At 42.1% G+C, this 20,398-nt stretch overlaps 1 protein-coding gene across 6 annotated transcripts in view; it reads left to right on the top strand.

Annotated features, from left to right (window-relative positions):
* HIVEP1 (HIVEP zinc finger 1) overlaps positions 1-20,398 on the top strand; it is a 129,829-nt gene that overhangs the window by 103,909 nt on the left and 5,522 nt on the right. For 5 of the 6 annotated variants that reach the window (XM_043908541.1, XM_043908539.1, XM_043908540.1 and 2 more), the window contains one exon: positions 2,757-2,858. The exons of the other annotated variant lie outside the window; for it this stretch is intronic. In XM_043908541.1, the coding sequence (XP_043764476.1) occupies positions 2,757-2,858 (102 nt within the window). The remainder of the gene's footprint in view (positions 1-2,756; positions 2,859-20,398) is intronic. 6 annotated transcript variants of the gene reach the window in all.

Here is a 20,398-nt window from a genome sequence, read left to right as displayed (position 1 = left end):
TGTCAGATTGTTCATTGGAATTATGTGATAAATACTTATTTAAAGAAAGCTACCCGAGCTAAGGAGACTGGTGAAGAAAATGTCAGAAATTCACTATTTCCCTGTTCTCCTCAGGGCAATTCTCTTTTCTATGGTCAGCTTCCTTGCAGAAGTCTACCTTTTGTGAATGTATGTGGAACAGATTCCATAGTACCTTTTAAAGGCAGCTAAATAATAAAAGACTTGCTTTTTGTTGAGACCTGTAGATTTTGCCCTACTCTGATTGATTTGGTTTTCCTAGGCAGTTCACCTCTACTACTTATTGGATGTGTCTATTAACAGAAAGTAATAGTGATGTGATTGGCATGCCCCATAAATAGGAGTGTACAAAGATAGCATTGCTCTGTCCTCCTAGACCTCGATGCTTCTGGTGGTCATGCTTATAAGTCTGTGCTTCATCATTTGTCCTCTCAGTTTATTTTATGAATGCATTTTCAGATCAGTTTTAATTGATTTGTCTTCATTATTCTACTTTAAAGGTCCATCAGCAGAAAATACACATTGAGCTTGCATCTCTACAGGGGTTTAGGCCCATATATAGCACAGAAAGTTGGGCTCTCTCTATATATAGCCATAGGAACCCAGAAACAAAAGCTTTCCTGCTTTCCAGAGGATTTAGATGAATGTTTATTAAATCTGTTGAAAAATGGATTGTGTTAAATTAATGCAGCAAGTTTACAGCATTGCTAGGGGATATTTGCATTCTAATATGCATGTTCTGCATATGGAATGCAAATTGCTTTATTTTAAATTATTTACACAGTTGGTTAATAATAAGTAATAGCTTGTTATGAGAAAATATGCTTATTAAAAACTTATATTCCCAAATTTGCCTCCTTACAATTATACATCTACCTCTTAGAAAACAAATGACCTCTATGACTATCTATTTAGGGAACAAAAGCATTTTGAAAGAACTATTAGTGGACCTTATAATATGGTTTGTAATATTGTCATCATACTAGAAAGTGTTTTGACTTGTAAATGGTAATTTCAGCTGCAATAAGATGGGAAAGCTAGTCATAACTTTTAATATGAAAATTTTGAAGTGTACAGAAAAGTAGATATTTGTACAATGAGCACCAGTATACCCATCATCTTTTAATAGTTGTTAACATGTCGGTCTATTTTTTTCATGCTTTATTTTAAAATAAATGTCAGACATGGCCAAGTCATTTAAGCTGGACATTATCTCTAGAATCACAGAGGTCAGGGTTTGCTGGATCTTAGTATCTAGTCCGGGCCCCCTCTTTCACTTGAACCCGTTAAGCCCCAAGCTCTGGGATGTTGTACATACTAACTAGTGCAAGAATTGGTCTAAACAGGTGTGACCAGATCCACCAGCTTAGTGAATTTTTAGTGGAATTGAAGTTCTATAAATATTGCAGTTTCGCTGGTCTTCTAGCTACTGCAAGATTTGGCTCCAAGTCTGGACCAGTGATTCAGACATGTTTAGCTCTTCTAAAGGCTTATTCTCAAATACTAATATGCCCCTGCTCACCAAACCCAGCATTTAGATTTTGTTTCTTTTCAAAAGAGGTGATTTTCCCTTCTTGGCAATTTTAGGTGTGTGTGGCATTATCCACTCAAGCTGCTTGTTATCCTCTAGAGAATCTGAGTTCTCTCCCTGTATTAATGATCACTTTGGGCTGGCATGCCCAGTGCTTCCCAGGGTAACCTGGTGACGCTTACAGGGGTCAATACACCAGCTGCCAGAGGAAACACTCCTTTAGGGTTACTGTTAGGAGACTTTTAGTCAGAAGGGTGAAGTGAAATTAATGCAGAAAATTCTTTCTCTTGTTCCAAACACACAGAAATGCTATTTATAATACAACAACTAACTATAGTTTTGAATAGATAGCCAAGCTTGAAATTTAGAAGGACAGGTTCTCAGATACAGAGATAAAAAGAAACTCCGAACTAGCATGGTGAACAGATATGGGGTTGGGGGGAAATCCCCGTAGGCACATCAAGCCAGATATATGCCCACAGACCTGGGGATTCCTACTGGTCCTAGAATGGAGTCTGAGGCCTCTGAAAGAAGCCTGGCTCACCTGTCCAGTGTCTTTGGATCACGTAGGGGAAAAGCTTCCTGCTGAAAAACAAATCCCTATACCTATGGCATGCCAAAAAGATCCCCAGATTCATCCAGAATTAGTGGGATAAAACTGTTAAAGTCCCAGGCAGAAGCAACTGGAAGACCAACATATAGAGATGTGTCTACAGCCCGGGGTACTTAACAACTCCATGCAGAACAATCTTGCTCAAGATAAGTTTACAATAAAAACTGCGAAGTGCATAGGGAAATAAAATACTATGAGGGAAAGCCAGCAGACACAGCCTGGGGAGAATTCAGAAACCACAGGTCACAGTGCAATCTGAAAGGGATTTTAAGTGTGTATAAAATGTTCTATGAGGTAAATAAGGACTAGAGAATAGAAACCATAAGGCAAAGGTGGACATTATCAAAGTAGAGGAGATTATTACTTAATAATAATTAATCTGAATAATAAATCTCTCTGAAAGATTATTACTTAATAACAGGGTTATTACAACATACAGATGCCAGTATTTTCTTTTGAACAAATTTTAGTCATTGGAATTGTGTAACCACAGTCTGTACTTTCACTTGAAATAGGAATGGAATTTGCCAGTATTGACAAATGCAATAGCAAAATAATACTATGTAAGCTTAGTAAACATTCTTTTCCCTTAAGGAAATCTGACAAAACACATGAAGTCCAAGACACATAGCAAGAAATGTGTGGATTTAGGCGTCTCAGTAGGTTTAATAGATGAACAAGATACAGAAGAATCAGGTAAGGCTTTATTCCATATTTTTCATAAATGCTATTTACAGTGTACTCTTTCTTTTTTTTTTTTGCATCCATACTCTTCTTTCCATTCCCACTGACTCTGCCCAGTTCCTATTTTCATTGCCTCTTATTTATCCTATGTGATAGACTCCTGATCAGTTTCCCATCTTTACTTTGTCTTCCTTCCTTTAACATCTACCCCTACTGACGTTAAGTTAATCTTCCTGCAGCATGTGTCTGATCATACTATCCCTCTGCTCCCAGTCTTCCATTGGTTTCCATTTGCCTACCAAGTACAGTATGAGCCACTGACCTCCAAGTAATTCCTCAAAACCCTTTCTAGTCTGACGCCTCCCGCTTCTCCACCTGTGTCCCTCATCTCTCTCTCTCTCGCCTGGCCCACCGCTTGAGTCTCCTGCTCCCGTGGCGCTGATCCGGCTCTCTGCCCGTACCCTCCCTGAAGGCCCCGCGCTCGGGCCCCGCAGAAACGCGGCTCCCCGTCTGCACCCGGTCGAAATCTTATTTTCCTCCAAGATCCAGCTCAAATCCACCACTGCCACCAAGCCTTCTCTGATTTTTCCTTGCCACAGCACTCGTGGAAAGCAGTTGTTCCCTTTTCTCGACACCTGTAGTACTCTAGAGTTTGCTCCGTGAAAGTAATGAATCCCTTTCTGCCAGGTTTTTATTATTATTTACACGCTTCCTCGCTCACCTCCTCACCGAGATTCTCAAGTGTGTCCTGAGTAGAATTCTTGCCCGGGTAATACTCGCGGCCACCCACCGTTCTCAGCACAGCACCTTGCTCGGGGCAGCGGCTCTGGAAATATTTGTGGCATAAAGTATTTGTTTGCTTCCCCGAATTGTTTATTATCTTGAAGAGGTTAACCGGTTGTTTTCTTAACAATGTTAGCTCAACAACTAGAAGTATGTCTTTAACCAGCTTTGAGGAGAAATAAACCTGTTCATCTGTTCTGACGAATCAGACAGTAGAATTTTATTTTTGCAAGACTTTTGGTTTTAACCCAAGAATTTAGCAACAAAAGAGATACGTGTGGTGGTGTTTTTTTTTTTTTAAGTTGTCCTATTGCTTTTTTGAAAAATACCCTAAATTAAGCATTTATCTGCTTGCTGTGTTTCAGTTAGTATGTACTAGTTTGATGTAGAAAAAATTTCCAGAGAGAAAATGGTGAAGACATCTTTGAAAACATAGGTAAAAAAAGCAAATGCTTTTCATTCCACCTGACAACAATTAACACACTAGATGAACCAGCCTGAACTTGTTTCTAAATATTCAAGAGAAGTGACTCATATCGTAAGTGCTACAGTTGATATGATTCAGGTTTTTAAGCATAAGGAAAGGATTGCCTTAAATTTTAATTATTGGCAATAAATGGATGTGTTCTTAAAAGAAGGAAAAGATAATTATAACAAACTTAGGACAAAAAGGAGGTTCTTAGTGTTTTATAGACACTTTGATACTCTGATGCATATTGGGAATGGCAATATCAGGATTTAAAAGTAATATGTCAAATTAACGTATGTGTAACTTTTTTGTCCTAGGAACAGAAGTATTAAAACTGATTTTTGAATGGCTAGAAATTGAATTCTGTGTTGGTGTGTTTGTTTAAAGACACACATTTAATAAAATTAATATACCTATAATTTACTTCTAATATAAATAGTCTGATTTATTTTCTGCTCTTTGTAATCCTGCAGTAAATTAACTACCATAAGTATTTAGGTGAAAAAAATCTCTCCTCATTATTTGTTTGCTTTATTGCTGTTACACTGAGCAATTCAGAATTAAAAAGCTAGGAAAAATGAGTAAGGGTTTCAGTGAGTATATTTATCACCCACAGACTAGAAAAAGCTCAAAGTAAGGGCTGTAACATGAAACACTAATTTCTGGAAAAGGTATAAATGTTAAAAGCATTATTATTATATTATATACTCTTAAGTTGTTTACTTTTTCAAGAAGATGAGTCTTACAAAATGGAGTAAATGTCTGTAGAATCTACTGAATTGTCAAGGGAAGCTTGTGTTTATATCCCAGATTTCCATAGGCGAATTAAGTGCAGTATTCATGAATTATCAGTATCATTCCAATTGGCTGACTGACGATGATCTTACATTATCTCCCATTCATTTTTGTCATTTCTCACCCCATTCCAGAAGCACTGGAAGCAGGTTTTGGGTTACAACTCAAACTTGATGGCCTAATTCCCAATTCAGTTGAGATCCTCTGATAAAACTCTAGGTAGCTTTACCTGTTTTTCTGTGTGTGTGTGTGTGTTTTAATTACTGTATTTATTGGTAATACTCTTTTTTTTTTTTTCATGGTTTTTATTGAATAGTAAATTACAGCATTTTGGTGGATTTTGCCAACTGCTATTTCATACCAGAGACCTCATGTTTCTTTATAAAATGCCAACAAAACATATTCCTTCACTTTTGCTTTATTATAGGCTTGCAGTGAAGGCAATAAATGGTCAGTATTTGTTGTTTGAAACAAATGGTCTTGTTTTCCCTTTATTGTTGTCTTTTGTCCTTCTAAAAAATATTTTGAGGTTTTTTTTTTTAATACAGTTGAGATTACAAAGAGTTTTATTATATGCACTCATGAATTCCCACCAGAGTTGGTGATTATATTTTCTTTCATTTGCTTTAAGACTTTCTCTTAAATTCATTGTATTGGGGGGGGTGGGGTGGGGGAGGGGAAGCAAGCTAAATAAAGATCACACATTAGGTGCAATGTCCCTTACTTACCCTTGCATGTCACTCTACCCAGAGGCAAACAGTAACCACACTTAGGGATTTTCTTTCAGTTCATTTACCATACATGTGCATATCCACAAATAACATGTGGGTTTTAAGTTTATTCCAAATTTGCATAGACACTATCACCTTATATGTAGATACCTAGAAAATTAATTTTGCTTTATAATTCTAAATTGTTCTGTAGAACAATTTGTATTTCTGCACATCCTTAACTATACCTGGTAACTGTATGAATGTTAATTTGGGACCAATTTGATAGATGACGGCTGGCTGCTTTATTTATGTTTTCTTGATTACTATCCTAAGGTTGGATCTTACAGTTCTTTGGGACATAGTTTCATGCTGTTAAAGTGATGACAGTGAGAGGTGGGATCTTGCTGAGCAGTTCTTCAGATGTCTATGTTTTTAGAGAGGGAAGCCCAGAAGCCCGCAGCGTGATGCTGCATGTCTGCAGGGTAGACTTGTTTTCTAGTCTAACACCAGCCTAGAACATAGTAGGTATTCTTTTTCACTCTCCTTTGCTCATTCCTCATCTCCCCAGTCTCTGTACGTGGTGCCCAGGGCCATGATGTCTAAGCTCTCTTCTTTTCTGTCTGTGCCCCTCCTCGGGTATCTCATCCAGTCTTCTGACTTTAAATACCATCGGTATGCTGATGATTCTCTATGTACTCCAGACCTGCACGTCCATCTGCGTAGTCACCATCTCCTCTTGGATGTTCTAATGGACGTCTAGAATCTGATGTGCCCCAAACACCTGGTTGACCCCTTTCCTCTTAAGACACATGTGATTTTTCCCCCCGATCCTTTCAGCTGTTGCACTGAAATCTTGAGGTCTTGTCTGATGTCCTTTGCCTCCAATCCATCAGTAAAACCATCGGCTCCTCCTTCAAAATGCATTCAGAAACCAAGTGCTTTGGGCCAGCTGTGGCACCCAGCCCTGGTCAGAGCCACCATCCTGTCTTCTGAGTTGCTTGCAGTAGCCCCTGATGGTCTCCGGAGTTCAACCTCTGTCTCTTCACAGGCTGCTTTCGACACAGCAGCCAAAGTGGCTTTTTAAAACTATGTCGTTACTTTGCTTAAAACCCTCCATCAGCCTCCTGGCTTGTTCTGAGCTGTGGTCTGTGCCCCCCGCGAGCTCTCTGAGCGCCCCCCCTTCCTCACTGGGTGCTGGAAAGCATGCCATCATCTCTCAGGGCTCTGCTCAGATGTCACCTCATCGGGGAGGCCTTCCTGAACCGCCCGAGAAGAAAGAAAACCCCTGCCCCTCTCACCGCCAGCATTCCTCACACCCCCGACCTGCTTATTTTTCTGCATGGGCACTTACCACCACCAGGTATGTGTGTATTATCTGTTCCTTTCAACTAGAAAATAGAACATAAGGACAAGCATCTCCTTGTGCTCACCACCCTATGACTTGCTGGGACTGTTACTAGCAAGTCATAGATGGTAAATAGTTGTAGATTGAATGAATGACTGAAAAGTGACCTTTTTCTGTCTGTCAGGAAATAACTCAATATTGTTGTTTTTCGAATATATGTTCATCTTCCTTTAAATTCCTTCACTGTGATGAAATGGTAGCCATAATACAATATTTAACGCCTTTACCTAGGAATAGTGTTTACATGATCTGGCCATGGTATTATAGGTATTTGACATAGGTATTATCAAAGAGGTGATGGCCATTCGTTTGTTACTTGGTTATTTATGGGTTATTAGAAGAGAAGACTAGCAGATATTTTAAGTTACCCTGACCATCCCATTTCTTCATCCTCAGTAGTGATCTGCCCAGACTGATAAGTATCTGTGGCATTTTTCAGTGGTTCCAGGGAAGACTTTATTCTCTTTCTGATGGATTCCTTCTATGGATTTAGCGCCGCAGCCGCTGTCCAGTATGTGCAGAGTCACTGCCCTCAGGAGCTCCTCGCCCGTGGTTGTGATGCTGGAATGTTGAGCGAGCCCAGTCTGACCAGGGTCCGCTCCCCAAGGCTGGGATCTGAGGAGGACAGAGATACCTAGGCGGGAACAGAGGGATGACTGAGGGTATCCCAGGAGAAAGGGAAGGAAGGGAGTATAGAAAAAAATATATTTATCCATGTGCCGCTTTGTTCGAAAAAGTATTGATGAGAGGGGGTGGGGTAAAGGATTCTGGACCCAGGAAGTTGTTAGGCAAAGCCCCACAGGTTGGGAGAGGGGTGGAGGGCGTTAAGAGTGTAAATGAGGCAGATGAGATGAGTGCTGGGCAAGCTGCGGGGGTCGGGTCCTGCTGTCCAGGGGGTTTCAGCGTGGTCCTTTAAGAAAGTCTGAGGGATTTGGGGTGTTTTTTTTTAAATCATCTAAAATAATTTAAAGTCACTGCCGTTTTAGCCCCACGTATATATGAAAAAGCTGGCTTAAAACCCAGCATTCAAAAAACTAAGATCATGGCATCCAGTCCCATCACTTCATGGCAAATAGATCGGGAAACAATGGAAACAGTGACAGACTTTATTTTGGGGGGCTCCAAAATCACTGCAGATGCTGACTGCAGCCATGAAATTAAAAGACGCTTGCTCCTTGGAAGAAAAGCTATGACCAACCTAGACAGCATATTAAAAAGCAGAGACATTGCTTTGCTGACAAAGGTCCATGTAATCAAAGCTATGGTTTTTCCGGTAGTCATGTATGGATGTGAGAGTTGGACCATAAAGAAGGTTGAGCATCGAAGAATTGATGCTTCTAAACTGTGGTGTTGGAGAAGACTCTTGAGAGTCCCTTGGACTGTAAGGAGATCCAGCCAGTCCATCCTAAAGGTGATCAGTCCTGAGTGTTCATTGGAAGGACTGATGCTGAAACTGAAGCTCCAGTACTTTGGCCACCTGATGTGAAGAGCTGACTCATTAGAAAAGACCCTGATGCTGAGAAAGATTGAAGGCGGGAGGAGAAGGGGAAGACAGAGGATGAGATGGTTGGGTGGCATTGCCGACTCGATGGATGTGAGTTTGAGCAAGCTCCGGGAGTTAGTGAAGGACAGGGAGGCCTGGCATGCTGCAGTCCATGGGGTTGCAAAGAGTCTGATACGACTGAGCGACGGAACAACAACTCTGTATCTGACTTTTGCTTCCCAGGTGGCTCAGAGGTAAAAAATCTGCCTGCCAATGCAGGAGACATGGGTTCAGTCCCTGGGTTGGGAGGATCTGGAGGAGAAAATTATCCAGTATTCTTGCCTGGAAAATCCCATGGACAGAGGAGCCTGGCGGGCTACAGTCCAGGGGATCACAAAGAGTCAGACACAACTGAGCAACTATGCATACACACACACACATCTGACTTTTAATCTGGATTATTTTCTCAAGTATTCAAGTATTCTTGAAACAAGGAAGCACAAACAGTAGGGTTTTTAATCCGTGCCCCCTTGGAATTTTCATTGCCAGGCTTTTGTTTGTTTTTCTTTCTGCCCCTGCTGTTTTATTTTGTAGGGGGAATTTAGACAGTAATGACTGAAAGAAGCATGATTTCTTTAAGTGGATAGTCCCATTTGGCAACCACAGTAATAATACCATAGAGCAAAAATCTTTTTCTGGAAGGGTGTTTTTATACACGGAGTACCTGAAGGTGTCAGCATCCCTCCTTCTCCACCAGGTGGAGTTTACAGGTTTGGGTGGATAGTCTAGTAAGACTTTGCCCTCATGCATCCAATTGTGTATGTATGAACGTATAATGACTCACTCACAAGTCTTGCTGTTCATTGATTAAATCAGGGAGCTTTATTTCTCTAGGGGTTCATTTCTGCTCTGACTCAGCAGCACCATGAGGTGGATTTCCCTGCAGACAGACCGTCTGAAAGCCCAGGACTTGATTTGTTCCTGCCTTCATGTTTCCGCGTGTGTCTAAAACCTCGCCCTTATCTATTCCATAAGGATGTTGTAAGGAAGAGTGGTGTATGTTATGAAGTGTTTCATTTCAGGATCAATTTTATTTTCCAAGGAAAAATATAAATTATCAGCCACATGTTAGTAGTAGAAGTGGTGGCTGACTTAAAATAGGAGGGAGAAAAGCATTTTTAGCTCTCCCAGTTTTAATCTAATTGAAATGTACATCTGCTGGTGGGAAGCTCAGGTCCAGAAGCTGCTCAGGGCAGAGTGGTCTCAATTGCTGGCTTCTCTTCCCCTCTGCTTCCTCGCCTCCGGCAGGAGTGTCCCAGCTCCTCCATCACACCGGGAAACACCCCCTTCCTCAGGAGCAGGCTCATGGCAGCCGTTCCTTCTGAGACTTCAGCCGTCACCGCCATCACCAGATTCCTGCCTTGTTTTCCGGAAAACAAGTGATGAAATTGCCTTGTGTAATGTAGGATCTTTCCACATATTAGCTTGCTGTCTCTTTCCCTTTAACCATGAACAGTCTTACTAAGCACTTTTGTGGTGTCCTGATACCATTTCTCGTCCTTTTAATCTGACTCTGGTATTAAGCCCAGTGCACTTCTAGAAACTACACTAGGATTTCCGTCTGCTGCATGCCTATATAAACATTGAGGAAAATGCCAAGGTTTGGCCAGCAGTTAGCAGTTTCTTACCTGTGTCCCTAAAGGTAGTGATTCCAGGGGCTCTTCCGATGCCTTCCATTTGGTCCTCGGAGATGCATTTATCCAGGGACGTTACTGATCGACTGGATGAAAAGTACAAGTTTGAAATTACTGAGTAAACTATCAGTGGAATCTCCTTTGTCACCTAGGTGTTCCTAAACAAGTGGAAATCTCTCAATTATGCAGCTAGATTACAGATGCCACCAGATAGCACAGTGATTAAAGACAAGTAGCCGGGTTCAGGAGCAACTGGTGCCTAACACATCATCTTGATCAGTACGAAGATTTGTGATGTTAACTCTTCTCCACTGCTGCTGCTAAGTCGCTTCAGTCGTGTCCGACTCTGTGCAACCCCATAGACGGCAGCCCACCAGGCTCCCCCGTCCCTGGGATTCTCCAGGCAAGAACACTGGAGTGGGTTGCCATTTCCTTCTCCAGTGCATGAAAGTGAAAAGTGAAAGTGAAGTCGCTCAGTCGTGTCTGACTCTTAGCGACCCTGTGGACCGCAGCCTACCAGGCTCCTTTGTCCATGGGATTTTCCAGGCAAGAGTACTGGAGTGGGGTGCCATTGCCTTCTCCGTAACTCTTCTCTAGATGCTGAATAAAATTCTTAACTAGTTTTGATAGCTGCCTACATATTTCACATGGACAGCAGGGAAGTGCTGTCAGAGTGGAGTCCTAGAGCACTTTAGGAAGGACTGTTAGATTCAGCACACTTGATGAAAGTCACGTAAGCCTTTAACAGCCAGTGCTAACAGGAGATGCGAGAACTTGCTCCAGATATTTAAGCCTTGATTAATCTCAGATATCTGGGAAATGGGCATAAACTTTTTAAAGGGAAAAACCCACAAGGATGTTATTTGGGAGAACCTAATTCTAAATGCCAGAGTTTGCGGAATAGCAACCAGAAACCTAAGGATTGTGCTTTTAGGTTTATTGGAAAAATTGGGTGAGGGGCAGGGGGCACTTGGTCATTTAATTGATCTTTTCTGTAGCACACATAATCATCAAGAAATATCATCTCTGAGCTTTCACTTACTCAGCAAAATTAAAGGCTCTCTAAAGGCCATTGTTGCTGCAGAGTGTCCCACCATAATATTTATTTGAAAAATCATAACCGTTTGGTAATGTCTTGGTCAGCTTCTGGTTTTCTGGGAAGAGTCCAAACCTTTTTATTCCATGTTCATATTTAATTATTCCTTTATATTTGCCTTGTTTATTTTCATCAGAGATTTACTCTAGATTTATTTCTATTTATCTACAGTATTTCTTCTCCTGGTATCATCTCCAACCTTTTTCTTTTTTTTGGCATGTCTTAAGCCTGTTTTCTCCTCTACCAACTCTTTACCCCAAGTGTCATATACCAGCATAATGTGCCTGTGTCCTGGTTGATAGAACACTTACTAAAGGTCACCGTGGAGGTGCTGTGATGAAGGACCAAATACCCCTGAGCTGTTGACTCTACTCCCCTTAGCAACATGGGCTGTATGGCTGCCCATTTTATCCTTCAGCAGATGAATTCTTGTTCTCACTTTTCAAATGGAGTGAATTTAGAGATGTCGGGAAGCATTTATTCTGAATTAAGCAGAGGGGACTATAATCTCATCTAAGGGAGCCATTAAAATTTGGACATCTGCCATCTTAAGTCTCCATTTAGTTTAAAATTGGCACCTCAAGCTGTAATTATAGTAGGTGCTTATGAAAAGTCTCACTCCCTCCCCCCCACCAGCTGCACGCCTCCCTGTAATCTTGCCATGCAAAATTATGTAGTCTCAGGAATTTTGTTCTGTGTTCTTGGGATCTTAGTAAATACTTCTTTTGTATTCACCTTTTGTGTCAAAAAATCGCGCCGCTGGCTATTTGCTTTTTATGCCCTGATCCAAAGAATGTTTTCGTCAACAGACTGCTGGGCTTCAATGCTAGGAATGTTAATATGTGCCCTTCACTGCCAGACTGGGAGAACCATTCAGAGTGGCAAAGTGCAACTGGAAACACTATTCTTGTTGGTGATGAAGTTCTTAGGATGGTGTGTGTAAGAAGATGCGGTTAGATCACAGGACTTAAAACCTGTATCACATTTACCCTTAAAATTAATTTAGTGAAGAACTAAATGAAGTTCTTTCAAAATGAAATTGACCTATAGGATGTGTTTTTGTCACTGGGATGTTTGCAGAAATTGCCACACACAGTATGAAACCGTGATAGGACTTAGAGTCTTTAGTTAAAGAAGTGTTCATGTCAGTAATGAGCAACACAGATAGGACTGGCTTTTGGTTTACTTCCTAAAGTTAGCAAACATTGAACTCTGGCCCATTATATAGTTAAGATGAAAGCATAACAAAAACCCATTATTTTTTAACAAAAACCCATTATTGCAGTAGTCGCATGCTTTAGAAAACTTTTCCCCCAAGTTGCCCTTGTTTGGATTTCAGAGAAAATATGAGGGGAAAAAAGAGAGAGAGAGGGAGAAATTGCAACAACAGAACATTAATGGAGGAAGTGCCACTGACCTCCCAGGGGAGCCAGTCTGAGGGAGGCCCCTGCCTCAGCCAGCAGGGGTCGCTGTTGGGCAGCGATGAGAGGGCACGCCTGCAGCGCATCTAACTGAATGAAATGGGATTTGGAGATACATCCATCTTCAGGGAAGTGGTTCGATGAGTTAATTTTGAAAAACACTATGGCTGCACTGCTTACCTTCTTTTTCCCTCGTAAATTTAAATTTACAGAAAACAATTCACATTACAATTATGTAGAATGGTACTGAGTACTGGAAATGTTTCTTTATAATGAGAGTGTGTCCAAGAGGAGGGAAATTAAATAGAACTTTTAGAAGCCATTTATCTATGAATTTATTATGTAAGTATGGGTTCCTTACTTCTCTTCTTGGGTCCCTGGGAGTTGCAGAGGGGTGGCCTACAGCCCTTACCCCACTGGAATAACAGTCTACATTCCCTGTAGCTCAGATGATAAAAAGTCTGCCTGCAATACAGGAGACCCGGGTTTGAACCCTGGGGTCTGGAAGATCCCCTGGGGAAGGGAATGGCTACCCACTCCAGTTTTCTTGCCTGCAGAATTCCATGGACAGAGGAGCCTGGCAGGCCACAGTCCATGGGGTCGCAAAGAGTCAGACCTGACTGAGGAACTAACATTACTACTACATTGTATGTACCAAGTAAGGAAGAGTTGTCAGCGTGTATCTTATTAGAATAATGATGTGGCCCTTAAGTCAAAAAGGAGAAAAACCCTGGTTCTGAATTCTGGCTTCCCTCGGTGTTTAAGTCGCTTGACTTCCTTGTGTAAGATGAGTTTGGTGTCAGGTCTGCCACAGCTGGCTGTCAGGTTTAAACATCACAGTCCAGTAAAATATTGGCAAGCTGCTTCTGTAAAAGACCTGATGATAAATATTTTAGGCTTTGTGGGCCACACAGTCTCTGGCATGACGACTAAACCCAGTGAGCATGGCCCAAAAGTTGCCAGAGACAGTCTGTCAACAATGGGCCTGGCTGTGCTCCCATAAACTGTACGTGAAAGAACAGGGGGAGCCACGTGGGGCTTGGCAGCCCCTGGTAGGTACTAAGTCGTGTGCCATCGTCGTTGCTGAGGTCAGCAACAAGCCCGTAGCAAGATGAACAGTGTCACAAAGTCAGACATGGGAGCTGCCGGGGTAGGTAGCACGGCTGTGTCCTTGGCCCTGCTGACCTGTGGTCGTGGGCAGGTCACTTTTCCTTTCCGGGTCTTCTATCCGCACAGCTTCAGAGTCGATAGTAATAGTCTTCTCTGGGGGTTAAGGAGACAACGAAGTAATATGGAAGAGCTTTTTTTTTTTTTTTTTTTTTTTTTTAGCGCAGAGGGCAGAGGTCTGGGCTTTGTTTTGGCGCTCTGGCTATTTAAAAGGATGCCTTTGTCTCAGGCTTCTTTAAGGCATCCGTTGTATCTTCTTTCTGCCACTCTGGAATATCCATCCTGTTTAACAAGTATGGTATAACCTGAAACTCATTTTCAAGTTTCCAAACTTTGACAGTGGTCTTCCCCCTTCAGAAGCATCATGACCCAGTGCACACAGGGAGATAAAGACTGTTCAGTCCTTATCTTGGGACAGAAAACGACAGGAAGGAATCCCAGCTCTTTTGAGGTTCTCTGTGAGCTGCAGGCATGTGGCTGTGTCCAGGAAGAAGGCCAGGTCTAGAGACACCAGCATCTTCCCACCCCTAATACTGCGAACCTTGATCCTGAAGTGTGTCATGGGGCAAAGACAGATCAAAATGGAGCTAAGTAGTTTTACCTCCTTCCCCATTAAAAAGCATATGGTTTTCTTTTTTTTTTTTTTAAAGCATATGGTTTTCTTTATATAGTCTTTCATGTAAATTTCATACACTGAAATTTATTATCTATATGTACAATTAAAAATTTTAAAGATTTATAGTATAACTAATTCTTAAACTTCCATACTCACTGTAAAATACAATGTATTTGTTGTGATATTTCAAAGGTTATCAGTTTACTTTCTCCTTCGGGCTTGTATTTTACATGTTCTACTCTTCGTAATAAAATAATTACTTGAAGCTTTTAATGTCTATACCTGTAAACATTCAACTCCCTCATGTATATTTAGAAGCGAGGTTATTGACTATAATTCATTGATGACCTTCTTTCAGATCATTCTGTGATCGGGTTTTTATAATATGACATTGGAACGTGGGGCACACATTGGCACAGACTCAGGAGCTGGACCGACCTGGGTTTGAATCTTGGTTCTGACACTTCTGAGCTGTGGACTCCACCTTGTAAAATAATTCATTGCTTTTTAAAGTTTTTAAAATCATTGTCTGAGAAAGAAAAAAAAAAAAAAAAACAGGTCCTTAATTAGTTTTTATTTATCTGCAATCAGATAGCAGTGCTCTGTGTGTAGAGTCAGCCCGGGTCCTCCCGGAGTCTCATCGGCTAGAACCAGAGCCGAGCTGTTTGGGCGTCGTGTGCACAGCTGAACGAGAACTTCGAGTGGGTGCAAGGTTTAAGAGTAGTGTGTGTGTGTATGGGGCGGACAGGGGCGTTAGGGTGTATCTTGGAGAAATTTCCTGAGCTTTTAAATTAAACAAGAGACATGTTGGAATTTATCTCAGTTAACAGTTTCCTATGAAACAATAGGAGGAGAGAAAAAAATTCCTTGTCAGAAAGAGACATCTGAATGAGCATAATAAAGACAACAGGGAGATGGGGGTTGTGTAGGCTTTCCTGAATGAGACAGAATCTTGGTGTCTGTAGAGTAAAATGAAGATTCTGGAGCATTGGCAAATAGGTTGATGTCTTTTTTTTTTTAAGATTATTTTGGTCTCATAGAAAAGTTGAAAAGCTAGTAAAGCGTATACTCTTTACCCGGCCTCCCCTATCTGAGCATCTTACGTGACCATACGACATTCGTCAATACTGAGAACCCAGCCCCAGCTCAGGACTGCCAGCTGGGGAGCAGGACTTGCTGGTTTTCCCTCTGATGGCCTTTCCCGTCCCAGGCTGTCCTTCAGGAGCCCACATGGCATCCAGCTGTTGTGGACCCCCAGCCTTCCCTGTCTCTCGTGACCTCGACATTGATAAAGAGTCATCAGTTATTTCGTAGAATTTTCTCAACTTGAGGTTTGCTGATACATGCTCATGGCTGGATTGAGGTTATGCATTCTTGGGGAGGCACCATAGGGTGACCGTGACTTTCTTGGGGCATCATATCAGGTACCTTATGTCACTATGTTTCATGGGTCACATGAGCCTCCATTCCTTGGCCAAGGTGATGTCTGCCAGGACTCGCTACTGTAAACTTAACTCTTGTTCCCTTTATACGTATTAAATATGTGTGGAGATACTTTAAAACTATGTAGATATTCTGTTTATGCATTGATGGACCTTGCCTGTGGTATTACTGTGGTGGTCTAATTTATTCATCAGAGTTTTCCTGCACGGAAAAGTTACCATCTCTCCATTTGTTCATCATTATTGACTTCCATATGGACTTAGGGCTGTCTGCTTAATTCTTTGGGTGACAAGCCCAGTACTGTTATTTATTGTGTAGCTCAAGTCCTCAGTGGCCATTGAGAGCTCTTTGAGGTCTGTTCCTGTGCCCTTTCAATATGCTGCTGCTTTTTTTTTTAATTTTTCCTTAAGCAATTCTTTACTCTTTGACACCTCAAGATGGTCCAGCCCTGGAGTTGACCATTTCTCCAGGGACCCCTGGTTCTTTTTATTGGAGAATGGTATTTAGGAACCAAGATCTAGCCACTAGGTGATGCATTACCGGCTGCTAACCTGTCACTGCTTCTAATCCCTCTTTTTGGATGGAGCTGGGAAATATCTGTATGTATACTAAATCATTCACACACATCTGTATTTATTTCTGTGTACACACATAAACACACACACACATGAGAACATGAATCCACACTGATAATTCTAGTTCCCGTCCAGCCCCACAGAGTTTATTCTGTCTAGCCTGTTCCATTTCCTTTTTTTCTTTCTCCTACAGTGAGAAACCTGGTTCTCATCTACAGTATGTTCACCTACCTGTTCCACTCTAGTTTACCGATAAACCAGTTCCAGAGATTCTGACCCACCTGTGAAAACAGATTTATCATCACGGCACAGTGTCTGTGCAGCTCTGTTGTCTTTAGCCATATTAGCTCCCTCGTAGCTCAGCTGGATAAGAATCCACCTGCAATACAGGAGATCTCACTTTGATTCCTGAGTCGGGAAGATCCACCAGAGGAGGGATAGGCTGCCCACTCCAGCATTCTTGGGCTTCCCTGGTAGCTCAGATGGTAAAGAATCTACCTGCAATGTGGGAGACCTGGGTTCGATCCCAGGGTTGGGAAGATCCCCTGAGGAAGAGAATGGCAACCCACTCCAGTATTCTGGCCTGAAGAATTCCATGGACAGAGGAGCCTGGCAGGCTACAGTCCATGGGGTCGCAAAGAGTTGGACATGACTGAGTGACTTTCGCTTTCACTTTTTCATATTATCTGGTCAGAACCCCTTCTGCCAAGGTCGCCTGGGTCACGGTTGTGGGGTTTATTTGTGCTCAGGTCAACAGTCTCAGCTTGTATTTCATCTTGAATTTTCCCCACAACCTTGTTCGTTATGCTTTTATTTACATACCATAAAATTCAGTATATGGTGTTCAGTTCTGTGGTTATTGACAAATGTGTAGAATTGTTTACGTTGTTCAGGTGCTAAGCATGTCCGACTCTTTTTGACCCGTGGACTGCAGCACACCAGACTTGCCTGTCCTTCACTGTCTCCCAGAGCTTGCGCAAACCCACGTCCATCGACTCGGCGATGCCATCCAGCCATCTCATGCTCGGTGGCCCCCTTCTCCTCCTACCTTCAGTCTTTCCCAGCATCAGGGTCTTTTCCAGTGAGTCAGCTCTTTGCATCATGTGGCCAGAGTATTGGAGCTTCGCCTTCGGGATCAGTCCTTCCAATGTGTGTTCAGGGTTGATCTCCTTTAGGACTGTATATCCAATCCCACCATCATGGAATGGTGTACAGTGGTGTACAATGTGCAATCGTCCTATCACCCTGAAAGTCCCCTGTGCCACTTACGTATAGATAACTGCTCCTCCCCGCCCCCTGCAAGAGCCCTAGCAACTACTGATCTCTTTTCCTCCCTATATTTCTCTGTTTTCCAGAGCCTCATATGAAAGGAATCAGAATAAGTAGCTTTTGGGGTCTGGCTTCTTTCACTTAGTATAATCCACATGAGATTTATCCATGTTTCTGTGGGAATCAATTCCTTTCTATTGCTGAGTAGTATTCTATCGTCTTAATGTTCCATAGCTTTTTATCCAGTGACTACTTGAATGATACCTGAGTTTCTTCCAGTATTTGGCAGTCTATATAAATAAAGTTGCTATAAACATTCATATACAGGTTTTTATGTGAATGAAGTTTCCATTTCTGCAGGATTTGATAGTAGAAGTAGAATTGCTGGGTCGTTAGCTTGGTGTATATTTAGCTTTGGCAGAAACTATCAAACAGTTGTTCAAAGTGTCTAGATCATTTATTCTGATAGGTGTATAGTGGTATTTCATTGTGGTTTTAATTTGCATTTCCCTAATGATTGATGACGTTGAGCATTCTTCTATGTGCTATTTGCTTTCCAGTTGTCTTTGATGAAGTGTCTTCAAAGATTTTGCCCTTTTTTTAAAGTGGGTTGTTTGCTTTCTTATTGTTGAATCTGGGTAGTATTTCATATGTTCTGCATATAATCCCTTTGTCAGAAATGTGATTTTCAGATGTTTTCTTCCAGTTTGTCGCTTATCTTATTCTCTTTTACAGTGTCTATCTCAGAGCAGTTTTCTTAATGTTAATGAAACCTAGTTCATCAATTTTTTAAAATTAATTGTGCTTTTAGTGTAATTTGTGAGTTTTTGTTTTTAAGAAAGTTTGTATTTTGTTTTCATCTTTGAAAATTACTTTCAATGGGCATAGAATTCTGTTTTGTTTACCTATGATTATTACTGTGTGTTTCATTGGTAGCATTTCATTTTTTTTTTTTTCATAGTTCCTTCTCACAGCTTAAATTCCCACTTGGTATTATATGTTGCTCACCATTCTCATCAGAGCTTTTAACTTACTATATTGATCAATTATTTTAAATTATCTGAAAGCTCTAACATCTGTATCATATCTGACTGGTTCTGATTGCTTTTCCTGTTCTGAGTATTTTTTCCTTGCCTTTTGGTATGCCTTGTAATTTTTGTTGAGAGCTAGACATCTTGCATGAGACAGTAGAGACCAATGTAAATCGCGTTTATGCCTGGCAAGTCCTTTCATGTGAGAGTTAAAGCCTTGCTATTTCCGGCCAGGAGCTGGACTGGGTTGGAGAGCTCTGTTGCTGTTAAGACTACCATCAGAGGGCGAAAGGCTTCAGATTCCTGAAGAGGCATCTCTTGTTTGGGGTGCGGGTTGGATTGTAAGAGAAAGGCTTGTTCCATTCCCGTTTTAGGTCTTCCCTTTGGCTTTGCATCCGAGCGGGTGCTGAACACATTCTGTTCTTCTCCTGATGCTCTTCCTGCACTGTTTTGCTGTTAGCTCTCACTTGAGGCTCATTAGCCTGGCATTAGGGGGTGAGGAGGATGGGTGGCACTCTGTTCTGGCCCTGCCCCAGCCTTCTGCGGGCACCCTGTCCTCAGGTCCCTGGGCTCTGGCCCTCTTGTGCTCCTACATCTCAGCTGTTGTGGAGGACTCAGCTGGCAGCCCTGTCCCTCGGTAAGGAGTAGAGTTGTGTTTTTCCTCTCACTCACTCCGTTTCCTCACCGCAGTAGATTCTCACCAGTGTCCCAGCGGCAGCGATGCTGCAGCCCTCCTCTTCATAGGACGGAGTGTTTGTTCCCTATGGAGAGAAGGCAGGGGGTGCAGGGGGGTTCCCTGCCCCTCCTAAATCCCGCTTCTCTCTCCTGGATCCTGACCATCATGGATGCTTAGTCCGCTGTTCTGTGATCATCATCTACAACCTGAAAGCAGATGTAGCCTCAGAGGGCCCACCAGCCCCTCCCGCCCGCACTCGGCCCCGAGCAGTCTGCCCACCGTTCGGCGGACCTCTGGGCTGTGTCCTGCTGCGTCTGCCCCGGACGACTCAAGCTCGTCTCCCCCCTCTTACACGGACACTCCCAGGCGTTTGGGCTGTTTGATGGGACTTCAGCCTTACAGTGGATTTGTGGAGAGTTGTATATTTAAAGTTAGGTCTGTTCTTTTTGTTTGTTTGTTTTTAAGAGAAGAAAAGAAAACAGTAATAGCTTTTGAGCAAGTCTCACCGTCCTCGGTCTTTGCGGCAGGACTGGTCTCTGATGACGGCGGCTTCCCTCTCCGGTCACCTCTTCCCTCTCAGCAGTCGTTCCGTTCCTTCTGCTTTGTTTTCTACTTTCTCTTATGAAAGAATTTTTTTTCCTCTTATTAAAATCTCTAAAAATATATCTGATTTGGCATTCAGGTGGCAAATTCAAAACATATGAGGGATGGCGGTCTAATTTTAGAATTTCAAACATCAGACAAGGTATCATAGAGCGAGGAGACAGAGCACCTACCCAGACTGCGCCTGTCCCACGTCCAGCGCGGGCACCTGGTGGAATTCGATAGCTTGGTGTATGTATTATTTTATAACAAAATAGTAGAACCCATAAAGCAAAAGGTATGAGATCACATATTAGGAGCCTATATGTATGTT

The sequence above is a fragment of the Cervus elaphus genome, chromosome 7 (assembly GCF_910594005.1).
Source record: "Cervus elaphus chromosome 7, mCerEla1.1, whole genome shotgun sequence".
Taxonomy (NCBI): domain Eukaryota; kingdom Metazoa; phylum Chordata; class Mammalia; order Artiodactyla; family Cervidae; genus Cervus; species Cervus elaphus.
The sequence above is the reverse complement of the archived record's forward strand: the minus strand, read 5'-3'. Positions and strand labels throughout refer to the sequence as shown.